At 48.4% G+C, this 25,490-nt stretch overlaps 1 protein-coding gene and 1 long non-coding RNA gene across 2 annotated transcripts; one reads left to right on the top strand and one right to left on the bottom strand.

Moving 5' to 3' along the window:
• Positions 1–528: 528 nt before the first annotated feature.
• Positions 529–11,584, bottom strand: LOC135520788 (uncharacterized). The gene is made up of 2 exons (XR_010452443.1): positions 11,454–11,584; positions 529–5,224 (listed from the first exon to the last, which is right to left on the bottom strand). It is a non-coding gene; the product is annotated as an uncharacterized LOC135520788 (long non-coding RNA).
• A 73-nt stretch (positions 11,585–11,657) lies between these two features.
• tmem67 (transmembrane protein 67) lies at positions 11,658–25,142 on the top strand. Its single transcript, XM_064946570.1, has 28 exons — positions 11,658–11,881; positions 12,333–12,421; positions 12,738–12,828; positions 13,250–13,349; positions 13,666–13,732; positions 13,833–13,904; positions 14,188–14,250; positions 14,386–14,540; positions 14,704–14,812; positions 14,901–14,987; positions 15,300–15,365; positions 15,681–15,834; positions 15,911–16,031; positions 16,181–16,286; positions 16,370–16,426; positions 16,537–16,635; positions 18,692–18,790; positions 19,065–19,154; positions 20,356–20,455; positions 20,553–20,698; positions 21,047–21,187; positions 21,290–21,370; positions 21,500–21,616; positions 21,742–21,858; positions 22,160–22,267; positions 22,652–22,754; positions 24,289–24,431; positions 24,508–25,142. The coding sequence occupies exons 1-28, from the start codon at positions 11,695–11,697 to the stop codon at positions 24,586–24,588; spliced, it is 2,949 nt and encodes a 982-aa protein (XP_064802642.1). The 5' UTR covers positions 11,658–11,694; the 3' UTR covers positions 24,589–25,142.
• Positions 25,143–25,490: the final 348 nt, after the last annotated feature.

Raw genomic sequence — 25,490 nt, 5'->3', positions numbered from 1 at the left:
AAGGCAGGGGTAGTGGTCCTGCCCCTGGGTTGTTGGCCTCCTCCACGTCTCCTGATGTACTGGCCTGTCTCCTGGTAGCGCCTCCATGCTCTGGACACTTTTTCTTCACCTTTATTTAACCAGATAGGCTAGTTGAGAACAAGTTCTCATTTGCAACTGCGACCTGGCCAAGATAAAGCATAGCAGTGTGAAGAGACAGAGTTACACATGGAATAAACAATAAACAAGTCAATAACACAGAAAAAAATAGTCTATATACATTGTGTGCAAAAGGCATGAGGTAGGCAAATAATTACAATTTTGCAGATTAACACTGGAGTGATAAATGATCAGATGGTCATGTACAGGTAGACATATTGGTGTGCAAAAGAGAAGAAAAGTAAATAAATAAAAACAGTATGGGTGTTACGAATCCCTTTTGGCCCGACAGTCTAGGGGGGATGGTAATGAGACTCGTAACATAACTCATGCAAATTATTATTGTGACAAAGGAAAAGTGTGAACGAAATAAGCACGACAACTGAAATCTACCGTCAAACTCTAGGTTTATTTATAAACACACGGTAATGGGGGGAGCAGGAAAAGGGGCTGAGCTGGACCCAAGGAAAGAAACAATAAGTATTCAAAAACACCCCTAAGCTAGACTAGCCTACTTTAACAACAGCTAACTAACTAACCAAAAATACAGTGGGTGGTCCGCCCAGTTCTAACTAGTGTATTTAACAAAGTTCACCTACGGGTAGTGTATGCCCATGGGCGACTTGTCTTGGTTTCCCCCTTTTCCACCAGCAATCAAACACAAACACCATAACCAAAAACAATACTCACAGGTGATGACAAAGTGCTATGAGGTGCTTAAACAAAAGAGGTTACGACACAAAGCGAGAGTGAAACACAGAGACCTACAGACATGGCATTTTACAGAGAGAGTGAGCTGAGCTGGGCTCCAGAACAAACAAATGATGGGGTTTTTAAACCATGGGGAAGGAACTGTGATAGGTCAGGAAATAGGAGGAGGTGTGTCTTCTGATTGATGATTGATTGTTGACTGATTGGGGAGTGATGATTTTCACCTGTGAGGGGAGAAGGAGAGAAAAGAAACACACACACAGGATACACACACACACAGAACTGTATCCGTAACAATGGGGATGAGGTAGGTAAAATTGGGTGGGCTATTTACCGATAGACTATGTACAGCTGCAGCGATCGGTTAGCTGCTCAGGTAGATGTTTAAAGGTGGTGAGGGAGATGTCTCCAACTTCAGCGATTTTTGCAATTCGTTCCAGTCACAGGCAGCAGAGAACTGGAACGAAAGGCGGCCAAATTAGGTGTTGGCTTTAGGGATGATCAGTGAGATACACCTGCTGGAGCGAGTGCTACAGGTGGGTGTTGCCATCGTGACCAGTGAAATGAGATAAGGCGGAGCTTTACCTAGCATGGACTTGTAGATGACCTGGAACCAGTGGGTCTGGCGACGAATATGTAGCGAGGGCCAGCCGACTAGAGCATACAGGTCGCAGTGGTGGGTGGTATAAGGTGCTTTAGTGACAAAGCGGATGGCACTGCATCCAGTTTGCTGAGTAGAGTGTTGGAAGCTATTTTGTAGATGACGTCGCCGAAGTCGAGGATCGGTAGGATAGTCAGTTTTACTAGGGTAAGTTTGGCGGCGTGAGTGAAGGAGGCTTTGTTGCGGAATAGAAAGCCGACTCTAGATTTGATTTTCGATTGGAGATGTTTAATATGAGTCTGGAAGGAGAGTTTACAGTCTAGCCAGACACCTAGGTACATATAGATGTCCACATATTCAAGGTCGGAACCATCCAGGGTGGTGATACTAGTCAGGCGTGCGGGTGCAGGCAGCGAACGGTTAAAGCATGCATTTGGTTTTACTAGCATTTAAGAGCAGTTGGAGGCCACGGAAGGAGTGTTGTATGGCATTGAAGCTCGTTTGGAGGTTAGATAGCACAGTGTACAAGGACGGGCCGGAAGTATATAGAATGGTGTCGTCTGCGTAGAGGTGGATCAGGGAATCGCCCGCAGCAAGAGCAACATCATTGATATATACAGAGAAAAGAGTCGGCCCGAGAATTGAACCCTATGGCACCCCCATGGAGACTGCCAGAGGACTGGACAGCATGCCCTCCGATTTGACACACTGAACTCGGTCTGCAAAGTAGTTGGTGAACCAGGCAAGGCAGTCATCAGAAAAACCGAGTCTGAGTCTGCCGATAAGAATATGGTGATTGACAGTCGAAAGCCTTGGCAAGGTCGATGAAGACGGCTGCACAGTACTGTCTTATTGATGGTGGTTATGATATCGTTTAGTACCTTGAGCGTGGCTGAGGTGCACCCGTGACCGGCTCGGAAACCAGATTGCACAGCGGAGAAGGTACGGTGTGATTCGAGATGGTCAGTGACCTGTTTGTTGAATTGGCTTTCGAAGACCTTAGATGGGCAGGGCAGGATGGATATAGGTCTGTAACAGTTTGGGTCCAGGGTGTCTCCCCCTTTGAATAGGGGGATGACTGCGGCAGCTTTCCAATCCTTGGGGATCTTAGACTATATGAAAGAGGCTGGTAATAGGGGTTGCGACAATGGCGGCGGATAGTTTCAGAAATAGAGGGTCCAGATTGTCAAGCCCAGCTGATTTGTACGGGTCCAGGTTTTGCAGCTCTTTCAGAACATCTGCTATCTGGATTTGGGTAAAGGAGAACCCGGAGAGGCTTGGGCGAGTAACTGCCGGGGGGGCGGAGCTGTTGACCGAGGTTGGTGTAGCCAGGCGGAAGGCATGGCCAGCCGTTGAGAAATGCTTGTTGAAGTTTTCGATAATCATGGATTTATCGGTGGTGACCGTGTTACCTAGCCTCAGTGCAGTGGGCAGCTGGGAGGAGGTGCTCTTGTTCTCCATGGACTTGTGTCCCAGAACTTTTTGGAGTTGGAGCTACAGGATGCAAATTTCTGACTGAAGAAGCTGGCCTTAGCTTTCCTGACTGACTGCGTGTATTGGTGCCTGACTTCCCTGAACAGTTGCATACCGCGGGGACTATTCTATGCTATTGCAGTCCGCCACAGGATGTTTTTGTGCTGGTTGAGGGCAGTCAGGTCTGGAGTGAACCAAGGGCTATATCTGTTCTTAGTTCTGCATTTTTTGAACTGCGCATGCATATCTAAAATGGTGAGGAAGATACTTTTAAAGAATGACCAGGCATCCTCAACTGACGGGATGAGGTCAATGTCCTTCCAGGATACCCGGGCCAGGTCGATTAGAAAGGCCTGCTCACAGAAGTGTTTTAGGGAGCGTTTGACAGTGATGAGGGGTGGTCGTTTGACTGTGGCTCCGTAGCGGATACAGGCAATGAGGCAGTGATCGCTGAGATCCTGGTTGAAGACGGCGGAGGTGTATTTGGAGGGCCAGTTGGTCAGGATGATGTCTATGAGGGTGCCCTTGTTTACAGATTTAGGGTTGTATCTGGTGGGTTCCTTGATGATTTGTGTGAGATTGAGGGCATCTAGCTTAGATTGTAGGACTGCCGGGGTGTTAAGCATATCCCAGTTTAGGTCACCTAACAGAACAAACTCTGAAGCTAGATGGGGGGCGATCAATTCACAAATGGTGTCCAGGGCACAGCTTGGAGCTGAGGGGGGTCGGTAGCAGGCGGCAACAGTGAGAGACTTATTTCTGGAGAGAGTAATTTTTAAGGTTAGTAGTTCGAACTGTTTGGGTATGGACCTGGAAAGTATGACATTACTTTGCAGGCTAACTCCTCCCCCTTTGGCAGTTCTATCTTGACGGAAAATGTTATAGTTGGGAATGGAAATCTCAGAATTTTTGGTGGCCTTCCTGAGCCAGGATTCAGACACGGCAAGGACATCAGGGTTAGCAGAGTGTGCTAAAGCAGTGAGTAAAACAAACTTAGGGAGGAGGCTTCTGATGTTGACATGCATGAAACAATGAATGAGGGTGCGTGGGGACATGCAGGGACTGGGTTTACCTCCACATCACCCGCGGAACAGAGGAGGAGTAGTATGAGGGTGCGACTAAAGGCTATCAAAACTGGTCGCCTAGAGCGTTGGGGACAAATAATAAAAGGAGCAGATTTCTGGGCATGGTAGAATATATTCAGGGCATAATGCGCAGACAGGGGTATGGTGAGGTGCGGGTACAGCGGAGGTAAGCCCAGGCACTGGGTGATGAGAGAGGTTGTTTCTCTGAACATGCTGGTTGTAATGGGTGAGGTCACCGCATGTGTGGGAGGTGGGACAAAGGGGGTATCAGGGGTATGAAGAGTGGAACTAGGGGCGCCATTGCAAACTAAAACAATGATAACTAACCTGAACAACAGTATACAAGGCATATTGACATTTGAGAGAGACATACAGCAATCACAGGTGTTGAATTGGGAGAGCTAGCTAAAACAGTAGGTGAGACAACAGCTAATCAGCTAGCACAACAACAGCAGGTAAAATAGCGTTGACTAGGCAGGGAGGGTCGGATTAACTACACACACAGCCTGAGTGCGGCTGGGGCTGACAGATAAAACATAAACAAGCAGAATGGAGTACCGTGATTAATGGACAGTCTAGCATGCATCAGCTATGTAGCCAAGTGATCAGTGTCCAGGGGGCAGTGGTGGATGGGGCAGGGAAGCTAGACTGGCGAGTATTATCCAGGTTAAGAAAACTGGCTGGCTGTGCAGAAGGTAAAAGCCGCTAACAATGACTAAATAGCTTGTAGCTACGCTGACAGACACAGCAAACCTTCTTGCCACAGCTCACATTGATGTGCCGTCCTGGATGAGCTGCACTACCTGAGCCACTTGTGTGAGTTGTAGACTCTGCCTCATGCTACCACTAGAGTGAAAGCACTGCCAGCATTCAAAAGTGACCAAAACATCAGCCAGGAAGCATAGGAACTGAGAAGTGGTCTGTGGTCACCACCTGCAGAACCACTCCTTTATTGGGGGTGTCTTGCTAATTGTCTATAATTTCCACCTGTTGTCTATTTCATTTGCACAACAGCATGTGAAATTTATTTTCAATCAGTGTTGCTTCCTAAGTGAACAGTATGATTTCACAGAAGTGTGATTGACTTGGGAGTTACATTGTGCTGTTTAAGTGTTCCCTTTTTTTTGAGCAGTGTATATACACACACCACCTTCTGGGAGGTATAAGTTGGTAAAGAATCTTCGTATGTCTTCAGCCCGGCCTCAATATTCAGACCCTGCAACCGAAGTACATGGTCATATTTAACTCATTTTATATGGCAAACAGAGGTCTGGAAACGGATACAAAAAGTGTTAACATGAAGCAGAAATCGAGTTATTTAATACATTAAGAACAGCAACAAAAGGATAAACATTTAAAATGGGCACATTTTTTACTTATATTAAGAACATCCAAATTCCAGATTTTCCAGAGAAATTAAACACGTTAAGTAACCCACAACACAACTGATGAACGCTGACACAGAGGTTCATTATTATTGTAATGACCTGCCTAGATCATAAATGAACAATTGTCCAGACAGAGGCTTGAGTTTGCGAATTGACGGTTTATTAAACCAACTTTACACAGGCTACTGTTTGGGCCGTAGCACACGCCAAAAAGATGACAGATAACCCACAAGCCAATCGTGACCTTCTCTTGGGAAGCCCAGACGTAAGAGAGAGAGAATAAAGGCTGAACCTGGTCTTAACTTCCAATGCCCAGCCCCCTGCCCAACCCCCCTCCACGCCACTCCGCCAACCACCAGGATGCCCGGCATCAGAACATTCCAGGCATTCCCGTGATTGGCAGATAGCAGGTTGATTGACATGTCGGACCCCGCGAACACCGGGTACTGGTCAGTACAACACAACCACCTCCTAGCCTAACACATAACACACAGCTGTCTGTGCGGGTCGCTACACAGCCCCCCCACCACAAAGTCCCTCGTCCCCGAGGGAACAAACAAAGTCTCTGAAGCGACCCGGAGGTCTCCTTTGCCTGCGTGGCCGTGATGGTCGCAGAGTGCCCCTCTGGGAACCAGGGGATGAAGGCAGGGATATGGGGGACAAGGAAGCGGGAACGGGTAATACAGTCTGTGGCTCTGGGGAACCACGCGGTGACACAGGGGGGGAGACAGGGGGAGTGGGCTGTCTGGAGCCGTGTCTGCGGCACCTGAGGGTGGGTGCCTGGAGAATGTCATTGCCAGAGAGGGGAATTGTGGGGGTTCCTGGGGTTTGGGAAAAAGAGGCCCCTCTGTATGGGGCTAACCTGTCCCGGTGCAGTGCCACCTTTCTCCCCCTGGGAGGAAGCTGCACCCGGTACACAACCTCCCCTACCCTCTCCAGGACACTGCAGGGTCCCACCCAGTGACTGTCCAACTTGGGGCATCTGCCTTTTTTCCTTAGGGGGCTGTAGACCCAGACCAGCTCCCCAGCCACAAAGTGCCTTCCCCGGGTGTGCACGTCATAGTTCCTTTTCTGCCTCACACCTGCATTCACCAGCTGCTCTGTGGCGAAGGTGTGGGCTGTCTCCAGGCGGTCCTGGAGTCTCCGGGCATACTCCGGCCCCGGAGGAACATGAGGGCTATCCAGGGGCCGACCAAACGCCATCTCCGCAGGGGTGCGGATCTCTCCCCAGCATGAGGAGGGCAGGCGTGCAGGAGGTGGAGTCTTGGACAGCGGAGCGGCATGCCATGAGGACCATAGGCAGGTGCTTGTCCCAGTCACGCTGGTGTTTGGAAGAGACGATGGCCAGCTGCTGTCCAAGCGTTTTGTTGAAGCGCTCCACAAGGCCATCACTTTGAGGATGGAGAGGAGTAGTGCGGGTCTTGTGCATACCCAGCCTCTCACACATGGTGGCGAACACACGGGACTCAAAGCTTCTGCCTTGGTCGCTGTGGATGGACTCTGCAGCTCCAAACCTGCTGAACATCCCCGCTGTCAGGGCGACGACGATGGTCTCTGCCTCCTGGTCAGGCAGAGCATAGGCCTCGGGCCATTTTGTGAAATAGTCCATGGCCGTGAGCACCCAGCGGTTTCCACTGTCTGTGGTGGGGAACGGCCCAATTACATCCACTCCCACCCTCTCCATGGGAGCCCCCACTGGGAACTGTTGGAGCTGAGCATGAGAGCGGCCTGGGGGGCCCTTTCTCGCTGTGCAGTTGTCACAGCGGCGACAAAAGTCCTCCACATCCCTCTTGTGCTGCCCCCAGTAGAAGCCCTGATGGAATACGGCGCAGTGTTTTTGTGACCCCAAAGTGTCCAGTCCCCACCCCCCCATGAGTACTCTGGAGCACAGCCTCCCGCAATGCTTTTGGGACCACCACCTGCCACCTCTCCTCTCCCGTAGCTGACTCCTTCCATGCCCGCTGTAGCACGCCATCAGCCAGCCGCAGTCTCTCAAACTTCGACCACAACCCTTTGGTCGCGAGTGAGAGCGCTGTCACCTCTTCCCATGGTGGCCTCACCTGCGCCTCTACCCACTGTAGCACTGGCTGTAGGTCTGTGTCCCGTCCCTGCTGCTGCCGCCATTCAGCCACGTCGACAGTCTGCAGCTCGCAGCAGACAGGCCCGCTCGCCCGACACACTGTGGCACAGACACCCTCCTCTGCCCGCAGCTCTCTCCCGTCCCTCTCTCCGTTCACAGTGGCGGCAGCCGTCTGCAGTACAGGGCCGACGGGACATGGCGTCGGCGTTGGAGTGGCGTGCCCCTGCCCTGTGCACCACCGTGAAGTCATACGGCTGAAGCTCCTCCAACCAGCGTGCCACCTGCCCCTCTGGCTCTCTGAAAGACATGAGCCACTGGAGAGCAGAGTGGTCAGTCCTTACAGTAAAGGGCAGACCACCCAGGTAGTACTTGAAGTGTTTGACGGAAGCCACAACAGCCAAGAGCTCCCGCCGGGTGACACAGTAGCGGCGCTCATGTTTGTCAAATGTTTTGCTGAAGTACGCCACCACTCTCTCCCCCTCTGGCCCCACCTGGGCCAGCACCCCACCCATGCCCACATCGCTCGCGTCTGTGTCCAGGATAAAGGGCAAGGTGAGGTCAGGGGGGGCGAGCACGGGGGCCCCGATCAGTGCACGTTTGAGGGTGTTGAACGCCTCCTCACACTCCACTGTCCAAGTGAAAGCCTTGTCCTTCGGCAGCAGGCGGTTCAGTGGAGCAGCAATGCTTGAGAAGTCCCGTACAAACCTCCTGTAGTACGAGGCCAGGCCCAGGAAGCTCTTCAGCTGACGCTGGTCGGTGGGGGTGGGCCAGTCTCTGACAGCCCCTACCTTGGCCTCCATGGTGCTGATCCCCTCCTTCCCCACTCGGTGGCCCAAGAAGGACACCTCTCCTCATGAAGTGGCACTTCTCGGGGTGGAGCTTCAGACCTGCGGCAGCCACCCTCTCCAGCACACGCCGTAGCGCCCCCAGGGCTGACTGGAAGGAGCTGCCATGGGCCAGGATGTCATCGAGGTATACCAGACACTGCTGTCGGGGGATGCCATCCAGCACCCTGTCCATCAAACGCTCAAAAGTAGCTGGAGCGTTGCACAGGCCAAAGCACAGGACCTTGAACTGCCAGTGTCCTCTGTTAGTGGAGAACGCAGTTTTGGCTCTGGCCTCTGGGGAGAGGGGCACCTGCCAGTAGCCACTGCGGAGGTCTAGTGAGGAGAACCAGGAGGACCCCCTAACCAGGTCCAGCGACTCATCGATATGGGGTATGAGTCCTTCCTGGTTACCTCATTCAGCCGCCTGTAGTCCGCACAGAACCTCAGCTTGCCCCCCTTCTTCGGAACCATGACGACTGGCGCCGCCCAGGGGCTGTCTGAGGGCTCAATGAAGTCTGCCCGCTGCATCTCCAACACAGCCTTGTCTGCCGCCTCCTGGCGTGCCAGCGGGATACGGCGGGGACGCATCTTGATGGGTCGAGCATCACCTGTGTCGATCTCATGCTGCACCAGATGAGTCTGACCCACCTCTTCCTCACTCAAAACAAAGCTGTCTCTGAATTCAAACAGCAACTGCCACAACCGTTCCTGCTGCTCGGGGTCAAGACCAACACAGTTCCTCCCCCATATCTCCCTCACTGCAGACAGTGTCCTCTCCTCTCCCATCTGGGGTAGCTGGGCTGGGGGGTTGTGGCCCGGGCTCACAGAGGGCTGTGTCATGGAGGTAGCTGGGGGAATGTAACACACCGCCGTAGGTGACAGGGGGACTGGGGAAAAGTCACACACAGCTGTGGGGGAGGGGGCGCAGCCATGAGTCTCTGCTGCTTTAACTGTTGGAGTAAAGGGTTTGTTGGGTTGAGTGAATGTGACATTAGGGGGAGCCATGGTGACTTCCGTCCCTCCCTGGAAGCTCAGTGTGCCCCTATTTAGGTCTAACTAGCAGCCTGTGCTCCTAAGAAAGTCCAACCCCAGGATACAAGGGTCCTGCACAGCCGCCACCCACACAGGATGACGCACAGTCCTGCCCCCTACTGTCAGAGTCATTATTCCCTTTCATGGGTGCCAGCTCACCTGTGACTGTGCGGAGCTGCACAGTTGTAGGCTCACACTGAGTCCAACCTGGCACAATATCTGGCCTCACCAGGGTTACTGTGGACCCAGTGTCCACCAGGGCAGAGCAGGGCACCCCCTCCACAGTGACAGGGACATGACAAAAGTCCCCAACACAGGTCCGGCCCACCACAACAACAGGCTCCATCCGCTTGCCCTCGTCTGCTTCTGGGGGAAGTGGAGCCTTGCTTCCCCGTCTGTGCCGGTGGGCTCCTCCTGAAGATGATGGTGGTTGGGATAGAAAGCCAGGGGTCCGCACTACCCGGTCTATGCGGACCCCGAGCCGTTTCCCTGAGCTCTGGGGGACATGGGGCAATCTCGGCGCAGATGGCCTGGCTGGCCACCCCAGCAGACCCTGGGACCAGGGCTTGTGTTTCGTGCCGCCTGTAGCGACACAGCCCGAATGAGTTTTGTCATTTCGGCCACCCAAGCAGGCTTTTCCGGCTCCGGGCTGCTCTGCCCCCCAGCTCGCACAGAGGGTGTGTCTCCCTGCACCCCCACCAAAGCCCCAGCTGAAGCCCCAGCCCACACCAGCTCCCTCTCCAAAGCCATCTCCAAGGCTGTCTGCAATTACTCAGGATGAGCCAGCTGGGTCTGTATGCGCAGCTCCGTAGGAGAGAGCGCCCGTATGAACTGGTCCCGTGCTAGCTCGCTCTGCACGGAGGGGGGCATGTGAGCATATGCCCGCCGAGAGAGGCTCTCAATGTCATTAGCTAGCACCCGTAGAGGCTCTCCAGGCTGCCTGCGTCTATTACTCAGTTCGGAGCGCAGTAGCCCGGGCTGTACACACTGTCCATAGCGCCTCCTCAGTGCTCCCACTAAAGCACCATAATCATGCCTGTCCTCGGGGCTAATCAATATCAAACAGGCCAGAGCTTCATCCGTGAGGCATAAAGCCAACTGCAGTGCCCTTTCTTCATCCGACCACCCCCTAAAATGAGCTAACAGTTCAAACTGAGCATGAAAAGCTTCCCAATCCGCCTTACCGGAATACTTCGGGGTCTTAACAGATACGGACGCAGCCGGGAACTGGGCGCCGCCATGTTTGTTTACATCCTGAGCCCCAGATTCCTCGTCACGCCGCGTCGACGTCGCCACTTCGGTCCGCCCACCAGAATCCGCGCGAAATACAGTCGACGAAGCACTCATGCCCGCTTCAGCCGCCATCGCTCTAACGTCCTCCCTCAAGCAGCCTCTGCGCTCCGATTCCCTGGCGATCTCCTCAGACAGAACCCCCGACGTCCATTCACACGCACCTCCTTGGCCATAATCGTCCCCTACCTCCACCTTCACTTTCGGATTCCCTCGACGCATTTTCAATCCCCGTTCTCACCTACGGTAGCTAGCCACATAAGTCAGCTAGCTAGCTGGCTAACTTGTAACAACGTTTTTACTTCTGACACCAATGTAATGACCTGCCTAGATCATAAATGAACAATTGTCCAGACAGAGGCTTGAGTTTGCGAATTGACGGTTTATTAAACCAACTTTACACAGGCTACTGTTTGGGCCGTAGCACACACCAAAAAGATGACAGATAACCCACAAGCCAATCATGACCTTCTCTTGGGAAGCCCAGACGTAAGAGAGAGAGAATAAAGACTGAACCTGGTCTTAACTTCCAATGCTCCACCCCCCCTGCCCAACCCCCCTCCACGCCACTCCGCCAACCACCAGGATGCCCGGCATCAGAACATTCCAGGCATTCCCGTGATTGGCAGATAGCAGGTTGATTGACATGTCGGACCCCGCGAACACCGGGTACTGGTCAGTCCAACACAACCACCTCCTAGCCTAACACATAACACACAGCTGTCTGTGCGGGTCGCAACTAGCCCGGAGGCACCGTGGCTGTGAAATGAGACATTTAACAATATTTGAGTTAAAAAGCTAAACCGCTCAACTCCTCAAATTACTTACCAGGTGAAAACCATAACTCTGGCTCCTCTGTAGTTTAACCTTTTTATATCGTAATTTTGTGTGATGCTGATAGGTCGAAATGTTGTCCCTTTTAAGAGCCCGACCACGTTAACTGTGCACGCGATGCCACATGTGCGCATTTTATGGGGAAGTAGGGAGGCGCAAGAAAAGTGGCGCGAGCACACGCCCCAAAAGACAGAAGGGGTTGTGGGTAAAATAACAGGAAGTCAGTTTCTCTACCATGGCAACGGGGATGCTACTTGTGTGCGGATTGGCACTATTTCTAACAATAAAATCAAACCTACTTCACTCCCAGCAGTTTACGATTTCGTTTCAGCGTCCTTCAGATTGCAGCGTGGAACAGTTCTACGACATCTCCAGTCAGTCCTGTGTGAAATGCGGACCGAACCAGAGTACGAGTGCAACTGGTGCGTTATCAATGGTGTTGTTGGTTGTACTGTGACTAACGGGCTACCTAATTAGCAGTACGCTAATCCACTCCAGTCTGGGTTTGTTGTAGAGTCAAACGCTTTGTTTAAAACGTTACGTGTTAGAATAGAACAGGCTCAACCTTCTTTGATAAATAGTACTTAAATACAGCAGTAGCGAATCATAAGGGAGGAATGTATGTATTGCAGTAAACCACCTGGTTAGCTAGCTGGTTAGAATTGGATAATAATGCAGCTAATATAGTGTAAACTGGCCTGCTAGTTGCATTGTCCTATATGTAGACTATGTTAGCTGGTTCATCAGTCAATAAGATTGCTGCAGGTATTGTTTGCTGAGAGAAATGGCACTGATGGTTTACAACGTAACCTACAGCTGTGTCCACTGTTATAATATCTTGTGTTAACCAATTACCCTCTCCTCCTTCATCAGGTTTGTCTTGTGAATGTGTGACTGGGTTCAGAGTTCTCGCCACCAACGGAGCTTCCATCACCTGTCAGAAGTGTCCACTAGAAAAAACGGTATGTTCTTATTCCGTACTACTAGACAGTACATCACACCATATAATACAGTGCTATTTCAATTTACTTATCATTCACCGACCAGTTTAAAGGTCTCAGTCAAAACAGATTGTCCTGGGAAGTGTGCTGAACACAGGAGGTTGGTGGCACCGTAGTTGGGGAGGACAGCTCATGGTAATGGCTGGAGAGGAATAAGTGGAATGGTATCAAACACATGGTTACATCGTTGCTACGTTCCAGCCATTATTATGAGCTGTTCTTCCCTCAGCAGCCCCCACTGGTGCTGAACTGCATGTGTTCTGCCTGTCTTCTGTAGGCAGTAACAGAGGATGGCTATGGGTGTATCCTCTGTCCAGGCAGTCTGACTGAGCAGGGAACCTGTCAGTGCCCTTCTGGGAGTATACTGGGTGAGTAAAACTGGGAGTATACTGGGTGAGTAAAACTGGGAGTATACTGGGTGAGTAAAACTGGGAGTATACTGGGTGAGTAAAACTGGGAGTATACTGGGTGAGTAAAACTGGGAGTATACTGGGTGAGTAAAACTGGGAGTATACTGGGTGAGTAAAACTGGGAGTATACTGGGTGAGTAATACTGGGAGTATACTGGGTGAGTAATACTGGGAGTATACTGGGTGAGTAAAACTGGGAGTATACTGGGTGAGTAATACTGGGAGTATACTGGGTGAGTAAAACTGGGAGTATACTGGGTGAGTAATACTGGGAGTATACTGGGTGAGACAGCAGCTGGAGGAGCCACGTCTACAGGGGATGTGATGGTGTTTATGGTGCGCCGCTGTGTGATGCTAATGCTGTATTGTTGTACTGTAGTGGAGCGGGATGTCCAGGGGAACCCTCTGGAAGAGGCCAGGTGTGAGGTGTGTAACGGAGCTGAACCTGCCCTCTCAGCCCCTAACAGCTACGGAGACAGGTACCAGACACAGCCAAGTCTTCCTGCAGAACAACTGATATTTCTGCTCTAAACTCTCAGATGGCATGACTTGTTAAGATTCTGCTGACTGAACCGTTTACTGTCTCTGTCTGTCTGTCTGTCTCTGCTCTAAACTCTCAGATTGCATGACTTGTTAAGATTCTGCTGATTGAACTGTTTACTGGCTGTCTCTGGCTGTCTCTGTCTGACTGCTCTTGTTTCTGTCTGACTCTGCTCTCTTGTCTCTGTCTGTCTCTGCCTGTCTCTGTCTGACTCTGCCTGTCTCTGTCTGACTCTGCTCTCTTGTCTCTGTCAGGTGTCAGAGATGCCAGGCTTCCCTCATCAACACCTCTCAGTCCTGTGTGTGTGGTTCCAACATCCTGGTGAGCCCACCCTCTATAATACGAGTGTGTGTCATGTATGGGTTTAAAATGAAATACAAGTCTAGAGCATCCGTGAATCATATGTCGTGTTTCTTTACAGGCTGGAGGTATGTGTTTCCCTCCCAACAACCTCCCTACAGCTGTGAACCCTAATGTCAATTATGCCGAGCTGGTAAGTCAACACAACAGGGCCCAGTTTTTCAAATGTTATCCATCTGGATTTTGTCTGTCGGATAAGATTAAATGCATAGAAATAGAACGAATAATTTACTTGAATGGGGTATTCCGTTGTATTCATTCTATTTCTCTGTGTTATTCCTATCCAATAGGCAAAATCCAGGTAGATACTGTAATTTTTTTTAAACTGTGCCCAGAGCATCAGTGAGCCTGCTGTAGTTATGTGACTGTGGAATTGTAGTAACACTGTAACACTGTTTGGTATGTTCCCCCTGTAGTCCCTTCCTGTACAATCAGCATGGTTCTCCACAAACCTCTACTCTTCAGCAGCTGCCTGCTTGGTAAAATATACAGCCTCTCAAATACCTGTTCACCTTTCTGTCCCTGGACGATTGATGTGCACTTGTCCATGTGTGTGGTGTGTGTCCTGCAGGTGTTCTCTGACCTGATCGTGTTGGTATGTGTGCATTGTACAGGTGTATACTAACCTGACAGCATGCCAGGCATTGGGGAACATGTGTGTGATGAACATGCACTCCTTCAGCAGCGTGGCCAACGATGCCTGTGGTCTCTACAACACCATCTTCAGAGCTACCGCAGCCCTGGGATCTACACAGGACATATCCTACTGGTAACCTCTAACCCTTTTCCTGACCCCTAACCTATAACCCCTAAAACATCTTCTGAAGATCTACTCTTGCTCTGGAGTCTCTAACCACTGTTTTCAACCAATGATGTAAAATCTGGAGTAGATCAGTCAATGGAACTGTCCATTCCTGCCCCTGTGACTTTAGGAGAGCCAATCTCCCATGGCTTTACTACGGGGACCAGCCGGGTCTGGCCAACCGCGTGCTGCAGACAGAGCCACTTCCCACTGGATTCAGCTTCAAGGGACGCAACAGGGTCCGTAACACACACATTGACCCAACACTATTACAATAACACCTATGATGATCACTCCGATTCTACGTGCGTTGTCTCTCTTTCTCAGAATACAGACATCAACCTAGTGGCTGCTGTCTACAACGCCAGAGGAGACTTCCTCCAATGGGAGAAAGTGGGAGGAAACAACCTGCAGGTAAAACAGGAAGTTCATCTTGAGCCTGACTAGTGTAGGCTAGTCTTGCATTGCCACACTTTGCAGTTCATAATGACTCCCATTCATATTGACCTTCAAGCTGAGCTGTCTACTGTAGTAATATTTGTAACAACCTGAGGTTGGGAGCAGAGCCCTTAGTGACACACAAGTCTAGCCTAAAGGTGTTCTTCTTTCCATCACACTGCTGGTTCCAGTGTGGAGACGCCAGTGTTTCATGATACAACTCAGTCATAGATCAGTCGTTATCATTATTAGTTTTGACTTGAGGAAAGTGACTGTCTCCTCTCCCAGCTCTGTCCAGACACCACCAGGAGACAGGAGGCAGCTTACACCTTTGGCACGGCCTACCAGGAGACTGTGAGTTTCTACCTCTATCCAGTGCTTGACTTGAACTGAAATGGCTTCCGGTACTCGTTTTGGATGCCACTACTGTTTATACAGTATTTAGGTGCAGACGCTCCACAATACTTTTGAGATAATATTCTATAAGAGGAACAGGAGCTCGAGCAGTAGAACATTTGAGGTGCAGGGACTCAGATCCGGTGAACTCCTGCCCAAGTCAAGCCCTGTCTCTACCTCGTCAACATGTGCTGTGGTGTTTTCTCATGGTGACAGTTGTTTTGCGTTCTCACTTAGCGTCCAATTCTATTACGTATGTGTCTGTGTGTGTAGTGTGTTCTCTCCGTAGCGGACCTGTTGCGTGTTTATGCTGAGCCTTTATTCTACGATGTGTTTGTGGATCTGAGCCGAGGAGAGGACAGGAGACTGCTCCCTCTTCCCACACGCAACCTCAACCAAGAATACAACAGGAAGTTCATCAACCAAGGTGAATGTGGGAGGGGGTACATTTGTTTTAAATCCTTTCTCCCTCAACAAGTATCTTGAATAACTGGTGTGTGTAGGTAACTTGAACGACTGGTACCTATCGAGACGTGTGTTACTGGTGGACACTCTGAGTGGGAGAGAGAAGAGCCTCGGCTCTCTGCCAAAAGTCATACGCATCGCAAGCAGCATCAGGATAGGGTGAGTTGCACACACACACACACACACACACACACACACACACACACACACACACACACACACACACACACACACACATCCATGTAGGACTACACGCATTCAGCAATGTTAGCAGGGTGTGAAAACATGTGTGTGTATTTGTGACATAGGTTTCAGCTGGTGCCAGGGACTCAGAAGGGACAGGTGTTCCCTCCTCTCCTCTCTGTGACCTACTCAGACGTCCTCATCACTGCCCCAAACACACAGACTGTCTCTGTGAGGCACACACACACACACACACACCTTCTCACAGCACACACACACATCCCTGATCCCACTGTAACTTCTGTGTGTTCTAGGTGTTGTTTGCTGTGGACTATGAGATGGACCAGACTGAGGCTCACATGAAGACTGATGTGAGTAACCAGGGGGCAGAGAACGAGAAGGGTAATGCTGTTGCGATTGCATGTATAGTGAAGACCATAATGATTTGTGTGTGTGTGTGTGTGTGTGTGTGTGTGTGTAGATCGCCCTAGGTGTGTTGGGTGGCATTTCTGTTCTGTATTCCCTGGTGAAGACAGCCAGCTGGAAGAGGAGGATCGGCTCTCCTCTCATTGACATGGAGGTACCTGACCTGTAACCCCCGACTTCTAACCAAATTAAATGTATTTATATAGTCCTTCGTACATCAGCTGATATCTTAAAGTGCTGTACAGAAACACAGCCTAAAACCCCAAACAGCAAGCAATGCAGGTGTAGAAGCACGGTGGCTAGGAAAAACTCCCTAGAAAGGCCAAAGCCTAGGAAGAAACGTAGAGAGGAACCAGGCTATGAGGAGTGGCCAGTCCTCTTCTGGCTGTGCCGGGTGGAGATTATAACAGAACATGGCCAAGATGTTCAAATGTTCATAAATGACCAGCATGGTCAAATAATAATCATCACAGTAGTTGTCGAGGGTGCAGCAAGTCAGCACCTCAGGAGTAAATGTCAGTTGGCTTTTCATAGCCGATCATTAAGAGTATCTCTACCACTCCTGCTGTCTCTAGAGAGTTGAAAACAGCAGGTCTCGGACATGTCGCCCATCCGGTGAACAGGTCAGGATTCCATAGCCGCAGGCAGAACAGTTGAAACTGGAGCAGCAGCACGGCCAGGTGCACTGGGGACAGCAAGGAGTCATCATGCCAGGTCGTCCTGAGGCATGGTCCTAGGGCTCAGGTCCTCCGAGAGAGAGAAAGAAAGAGAGAATTAGAGAGAGCATGCTTAAATTCACACAGGACACCGGATAAGACAGGAGAAGTACTCCAGATATAACAAACTGACCCTAGCCCCCCGACACATAAACTACTGCAGCATAAATACTGGAGGCTGAGACAGGAGGGGTCAGGAGACACTGTGGCCCCATCCGAGGACACCCCCGGACAGGGCCAAACAGTAAGGATATAACCCCACCCACTCTGCCAAAGCACAGCCCCCACACCACTAGAGGGATATCTTCAACCACCAACTTACCATCCTGAGACAAGGCCGAGTATAGCCCACAAAGATCTCCACCACGGCACAACCCAAGGGGGGCGCCAACCCAGACAGGAAGATCACATCAGTGACTCAACCCACTCAAGTGACGCACCCCTCCTAGGGACGGCATGGAAGAGCACCAATAAGCCAGTGACTCAGCCCCTGTAATAGGGTTAGAGGCAGAAAATCCCAGTGGAAAGAGGGGAACCGGCCAGGCAGAGACAGCAAGGGTGGTTCGTTGTTCCAGAGCCTTTTCGTTCACCTTCACACTCCTGTGCCAGACTACACTCAATCATATAGCCCACTGAAGAGATGAGTCTTCAGTAAAGACTTAAAGGTTGAGACCGAGTCTGCGTCTCTCACATGGGTAGGCAGACCATTCCATAAAAATGGAGCTCTATAGGAGAAAGCCCTGCGTCCAGCTGTTTGTTTAGAAATTCTAGGGACAATTAGGAGGCCTGCGTCTTGTGACCGTAGCGTACGTGTAGGTATGTACGGCAGGACCAAATTGGAGAGATAGGTAGGAGCAAGCCCATGTAATGCTTTGTAGGTTAGCAGTAAAACCTTGAAATCAGCCCTTGCCTTAACAGGAAGCCAGTGTAGGGAGGCTAGCACTGGAGTAATATGATCAAATTATTTGGTTCTAGTCAGGATTCTAGCTGCCGTATTTAGCACTAACTGAAGTTTATTTAGTGCTTTATCCGGGTAGCCGGAAAGTAGAGCATTGCAGTAGTCTAACCTAGAAGTGACAAAAGCATGGATTCATTTTTCTGCATCATTTTTGGACAGAAAGTTCTGATTTTTGCAATGCTACGTAGATGGAAAAAAGCTGTCCTTGAAACAGTCTTGATAGGTTCGTCAAAAGAGAGATCGGGGTCCAGAGTAACGCCGAGGTCCTTCACAGTTTTATTTGAGACGACTGTACAACCATTAAGATTAATTGTCAGATTCAACAGAAGAGCTCTTTGTTTCTTGGGACCTAGAACAAGCATCTCTGTTTTGTCCGAGTTTAAAAGTAGAAAGTAACCATTAACCTTTAAACACCCAAATGCATTTATTTAAATGTAGAATTCGATTGCATGTTTGTCATATATTTTCCCTGATCTCTCTCTCTCTCTCTCCTTCTCTATTTTTCTGTCTCTCACCCCTCTTTTTCTTGATCTCAGACCGTATTGAAGTTCCTGTTGTTTTACGCTGGTGATCTGGCTAACGTCTTCTTCTTCATCACCGTGGGAACAGGCCTGTACTGGCTCATCTTCTATAAGGTAGACAGAGACCCCGCAGACAGACACACACCACAGCCCCCCCCCCACACACACACACACACACACACACTAACAGACCTTTACCTCTGACCTGTCTCTGGTCTTTACTCCTGTTTATACGGATTCTGATTTTATTCAAGGTTTTTCTCTTCTTTCTTCTCCTGGGCTGCACACTCAGACGGTGGAGGCAAGTCTTTCTCTTCTCCCCCCTCCTCTTTTCCTCTCCCCCTCCCACACAAGAACATTAAAAACGTGTGTGTGTGTGTGTGTCTAGGCCCAGCATTTTGTGTCAGTGCTGCTACCGTTACCAGGTCTGCAGGAGGAGAGGTTTGTGGCGTATGTGGGCTGTGCCTTTGCTCTCAAGGTGAGACCATCCCACCCTGTTGACAGCTTGTATTATGTGTATGCTTCTATTTGTCTAAAATTGTGGTATTCAACGTCGTGGGAGCGACCCCTAGTGTGGGCGCGGGGGAATTGCAGTGGGGTCACCACATTAAAAAAAAACGATTATATATTTTTTTTAATGGGTGTGGGGATTACAGTACAGATTATTTGAAAAATTAAATGTGATTTAGTAAATTATTTATATTGGTTCTCCTAATTTTGTAAGAGATAAAAATTAATTATATGTTATTTGTTGATGTAAAATGTCAATTTACAGACTTTTAAGGTTGTGTAAGTATATAAATTGGTTCAAACCACCTAAAACCAACTAAGGCATAGATGATGGTAATAAGAGCTACAGCAGGTTCTCACCACTGGTGGGATAACATAGTATAACGTCCTCAAATGTGCAGAAACATCTAGTTCCAAAATACAAATACTTTTCTGTTTTGTGTGCCAACGCTAAGACTACCGCTTTGTGGCACACCTATAGGAAAACTGCCAGGAAAATAGGGCTGGTGTTAATATAGGTGAATCTGTTGAAACTTGCAGTCCAACTCCTATGACTATCAGTGTTAGGATGCCAAGGATCCTCATTATCTATTATTTCATGAAACAAATAATCTGAGTTTTTCCCAAGGCGGCGACATAGGTGCCAATGGCATATTAGAAGATCTGAAGGCCTCATCAATCCTTCATCTAGGAACACCACATGACTTAACACACATGCACACACCCTAACCCACACACAGATTCTGACCCAACGTTCGGAACACAACATTAACATAAACATGCACAGTCAAAGAATAACCCTCGGGTTTTATGGGGAAAACACTGCAGCTGAGCAGTTCATGGACCTGTGCTACTTCACAACTCTGTTCTCTTCCCTGAAGGACATGCAGATTTGTGTAGTGAGAGGTTTTGCTGAGGAAGTGATTTCCCACTTTCCTGTGGTAACCTTGTGTTGGAGCCTCCTAATCCTAATAATACATTTGGGGGGGGAAAGGAACATATTTGCCTTTTTCATCCTATTTATCGAATAGCGGTGGAATTATTGGCCAATATCGATATATCGGTCATTAGATTTGGGGTGGGGTCACGAGAAATTCTGCCGATAGAAATGGGATCCCTGCTGAAAAAGTTTGAATACCACAGGTCTAACTTGTCTTCCTGTCCTCCAGACTGTGCAGTTTCTCCATAAGCTGATCCAGCAGTTGTCAGTGGATATCTTCTTCATAGACTGGGAGAGACCGCGCGGCAAAGCCAACAAGACCATCCAGGGTACGTAGTCAAAAAACGCCTTTCCCTTTTCTCTGAAAGTTGTTTTACCCCTCTGTCTCTCTGAATTAGACGTGACCATGATTTGGGTTGTTGTCAGGCAATGGCAACGGTGAGGCGAAGCACAGCCCTTCTCCTGTCAGCATCTGGAGGACCTACTTTGTGGCCAACGAGTGGAATGAGATTCAAACCATACGCAAGATCAGCCCCACCTTCCAGATCATGGCTGTGCTTTTCCTACTGGAGGTACACACACATCTTCCTTTCCTCTCTCTCTGCCTCCTTGTCTGTCCCTTTGTGTCTGTCGCTCTCTGCCCCTCTGTCTCCTTGTCTGTCCCTCTGTGTGTCTCTGTCTGTCCCTCTGTCTCTCTCTGTCTCCTTGTCTGCCCCTCTGTGTCTCTCTCTGCCCCTCTGTGTCTCTCTCTGCCCCTCTGTGTCTCTCTCTGCCCCTGTGCCTCTCTCTGTGACTCTCTCTGTGACTCTCTTTCCCATCAGAGAAATGGCAGCACTCTCCCCTGATACATTTCAAATCACTTTCTTAACTCTCTCTCTGTGACTCTGTTGCTCTCTCTTTCTCTCTCCCTGTGTGTCTAGGTGGTTGGCTTCTCTAGTCTGGCCCTTAGGGACCCCTGGTCAGATCTCCAGCGCCCCCCTCAGTCCTACTCCCCTCCCTACAGCCTGATGCTGCGCTATGGCCTGGCCGCCACACTCTGGCTCTGCATTGGACTGCTGCAGGTAGGTACACCCCTGTGAACTGCAGACGTTGGTCGGACCTGTTACCAGAGTGGGTCTCTGGACAGGCTTTCTCACTCTGTGTCTTTCACTTTCTCTCTGCAGATCATTTTCTTCACTGCTTTCCATGAGCGTTTTGTGGAGGATAAGATCCGTCAGTTTGTGGACCTATGCTCTATCAGCAACGTGAGTATCACTCTCACCAGCATAGTGTCTCAGCTACCGTGCACATTTTGTAAAAGTGAGATGGGCTGATGAACTGCTGCTGTTTTTAATGCTATCAGTCATTTAAACAACATTTTTCTTCTGTCTTAGATTTCGGTGCTGCTGCTGTCCCACAGGTGTTTTGGTTACTACATCCACGGGCGCTCCGTCCACGGCCACGCTGACACCAACATGGAGGAGATGAACATCAACCTCAAGAGAGAGGCCGTACGTACACAGACAGACAGACACAGAGAGAGAGAGTGTGTGTGTGTGTGTGTGGAATTGGGATGTGTGTATTTCGTTCCGATATAAAAAGCTATTCAACCCTTTCTCCCTCTCTCTCTCTGTAGGAGTCTCTGTGTGGTCAGAGAGGTCTCCTTCCCAACACAGACACTCAGACCTTCCAGATCTCCATCACCAGCCGCCTACGCCTGCAGTACGACCGCATCCTGGAGCCCCTCAGCAGGGTGGGGCTGTGTGTGTCTGTGTGTTGTTTGAGATCATCATAATCAACAGCAAAGATATTCATGTCTGTTTTATGTAATGTGTTTCTATCAGAATAGTCTGTTACGTTGTACCACTTTTAACGTGCCTCTGTCTGAAGCTTTTAAAAATGTAGTTGTCACAGTTTTCATATAATTTCAGGTTACAACACATTTCATGATCTACAATTTCAGATTACTTTGTAGAGTTCAATGGGTCAGGTACACTCAAGGGCATGGAAATATTTACCTTGTTCAAAGGTATATCTGTGTTTGTCTCTAACAGAGAAATGGACCGTCGCGGTTGGTGGACGCAGCCTCGGGACACCCCTTTGACCAGAGCACCAAAGCCTACCACACAATGAACCGTTTCCTAGGATCTGTCATAGACCATGTAAGATATAAACATACCACGCAATGAACCGTTTCCTAGGATCTGTCATAGACCATGTAAGATATAAACATACCACGCAATGAACCGTTTCCTAGGATCTGTCATAGACCATGTAAGATATAAACATACCACGCAATGAACCGTTTCCTAGGATCTGTCATAGACCATGTAAGATATAAACATACCACACAATGAACCGTTTCCTAGGATCTGTCATAGACCATGTAAGATAAGATAAACATACCACACAATGAACCGTTTCCTAGGATCTGTCATAGACCATGTAAGATATAAACACACAACACACCATGAGTCACTTCCTAGGATCTGTTCTAAATATTTTCACACACACCTTTTCCTGATGTTATGTTGTATTCTCTGTAGGCCCATCAGGACATGGAATACATTGTGAGAGACAAACTGTTTTTTGAGAGAGTCATAGGGATGGAGTTCTTGGAGCCTATGGACAAGAGCATCTTCTACAACGGTTATGCTGCAACCTTCCCTCCATCTTGTGCCAACATCACTTCTTTTTCAATCTTGGTTCCAATAGTTTATATGTATATACAGTACCAGGCAAACGTTTGGACACACCTACTCATTCAAGGGTTTTTCTTTATTTTTACATTGTAGAATAATAGTGAAGACATCAAAACTATGAAATAACACATTGAATCATGTACTAACCAAAAAAAGTGTTAAATCAAAATATATCTGAGATTCTACAAAGTAGCCACCTTGATGACAGCTTTGTACACTCTTGACATTCTTTCAACCAGCTTCATGAGGTAGTCACCTGGAATGCGTTTCAATTAACAAAGTGTGCCTTGTTAATTTGTGGAATTTCTTTCCTTTCCGTTTGAGCAAGTAATTTTTGTTGTGACAAGGTAGGGGTGGTATACAGAAGATAGCCCTATTTGGTAAAAGACCAAGTCCATATTATGGCAAGAACAGCTCAAATAAACAAAGAGAAATGACAGTCCATTATTACTTTTAAACATGAAAGTCAGTCAATCCGAAAATTGTTGCAAAAACCATTAAGCTCGATGATGCAACTGGCTCTCACGAGGTCCACCTCAGGAAAGGAAGACCCAGAGTTAATTAGAGTTACTAGCCTCAGAAATTGCAGCCCAAATAAATGCTTCAGAGTTTTAGTAACAGACACATCTCAACATCAACTGTTCAGAGGAGACTGTGTGATGCAGGCCTTCATGGACGAATTGCTGCAAAGAAACCACTACTAAAGGACACCAATAATAAGAAGAGACTTGCTTGGGCCAAGAAACACGAGCAATGGACATTAGACTGGTGGAAATATTTCCTTTGGTCTGATGAGTCAAAATTTGAGATTTTTGGTTCCAATCTCCGTGTCTTTGTGAGACACAGAGTAGGTGAACAGATGATGTGTGGTTCCCACTGTGAAGCACACCTGTCTTTTCTCTCTGCTTATTTGAGCTGTTCTTGTCATAATATGGACTTTGACATTTACCAAATAAGGCTATCTTCTGTATACCACCTCTACCATGTCACAACACAACTGATTGGCTCAAATGCATTAAGGAGGAAATAAATTCCACAAATTAACTTTTAACAAGGCACACCTGTTAATTGAAATTACAATCCAGGTGACTACCTCATGAAGCTGGTTGAGAGAATGTCAAGAGTGTGCAAAGTTGTCATCAAGGCAAAGGGTGGCTACTTTGAAGAATCTCAAATATAAAATATATTTTGATTTGTTTAACACTTTTGGTTACTTCATGATTCCATATGTGTTATTTCATAGTTTTGATGTCTTCACTATTATTCTATAATGTAAAAAATAAAGTAAAACCCTTGAATGAGTAGGTGTGTCAACTTTTGACTGGTACTGTATATATCTCGAAACATGGCAGAGGCCGCATATTACTGTTGTATATGTTACTACATTACACACACTGTGTGGGCTGCAGATGAATGGCAGTGTGGTCTGTGAACAAGCCTGGGCACCTGTATGACCTCTGAAATATGTCTTTATTTAACAGATGAGTCCCATTCCTTCAGTGACGTGCTGTTCTATGGGAACGAAGCCACTCTGTTGATCTTTGACACACTCTTCTTCTGTGTGGTCGACCTGGGAGCACAGAGCTTCATACTGGCAGGCGTACTCACATACGTACAGCAAATGGTCAGTATTGGGTGTACTTGTCTTTGTTTGTATTAGTTGTATAACAGCAAAAAATTAAATTTATTTTCTATTCTAGATCTTTCGGTTAATCCGTAACGGTATTGGGCGGAGAAACCTGGCCAACAAAACATTGGTGGACAAGAGATTCCTGATCTAGTTTCTGCTGTCAGAAGGGTGAAAGTATAGACCAGGCAATTCCAGTCTGCGGGGGCCTGATTGGTGTCACAGTTTTGCCCCAGCTAACCTGACTCCAATAATCAACTAATCATGATCTTCAGTTTAGAATTCAATTTGAAAAATCAGCTGTGTTTTCTAGAGATGGAGAAAAAGTGTGACAGCGTTATTCAACTCTTACCCTACGAGGTCTGGAGCCTGCTAGTTTTCTGTTCTACCTGATCATTAATTACACAAACCTGGTGCCCCAGCTCTAAATCTGAAGAAAAGCCGTGGAACTGGTCCAGAGTTGAGCTTGAGTGGTATAGACTATAGTATGCCTTGTTAGCATGTAACAGCCTTGGTAGCGGTGTGACTAGCGTGGTTTAATTGTTTTGTTTACAGCTTTGGCAGACTCTTTTTTTTTTTTTTTACATGCTTTTCTACTTGTTTACACAGTATTTTGTACATGTTCTTCACAGGGTCGATGATGTACATTTTGTGATTCAGTTTCTCTGTGATATGTTTTTACAAATTAAAACAATGTGTCTGATTTTATATTGTATCTTCATTCACTTCCTCTGTTATTGGCCCTGTAGATAAAGAGAGAAGATGGAGGGAGGTGAAGGTAGATGAGAGAAGGATTGTGGTACTTCAAACCATCCACACATTAGCTATTGGCTGCTGTAGTGGCATCATCAATTACTAACCTAACTTGCCAGAAACCATCTCTTCTGCTGAAGTGTGATGACCTTATAATGGTGCTATAAAACTAGATAACAGAGTAGGCCCAGCTCTGCTCCAGGGCCAGTAGGAGCTGCAACCAGCAGGTTCCGTTCACCTGTTCCTTTACTACACTGGATGTTATTTTGCAAATAGTTCATGATGAATAGAGATCTAGACATT

Source organism: Oncorhynchus masou, chromosome 29 (genome assembly GCF_036934945.1).
Source record: "Oncorhynchus masou masou isolate Uvic2021 chromosome 29, UVic_Omas_1.1, whole genome shotgun sequence".
Lineage (NCBI taxonomy): Eukaryota > Metazoa > Chordata > Actinopteri > Salmoniformes > Salmonidae > Oncorhynchus > Oncorhynchus masou.
Note: the sequence above shows the minus strand (reverse complement) of the source record. Positions and strands in the feature narration are given on the sequence as shown.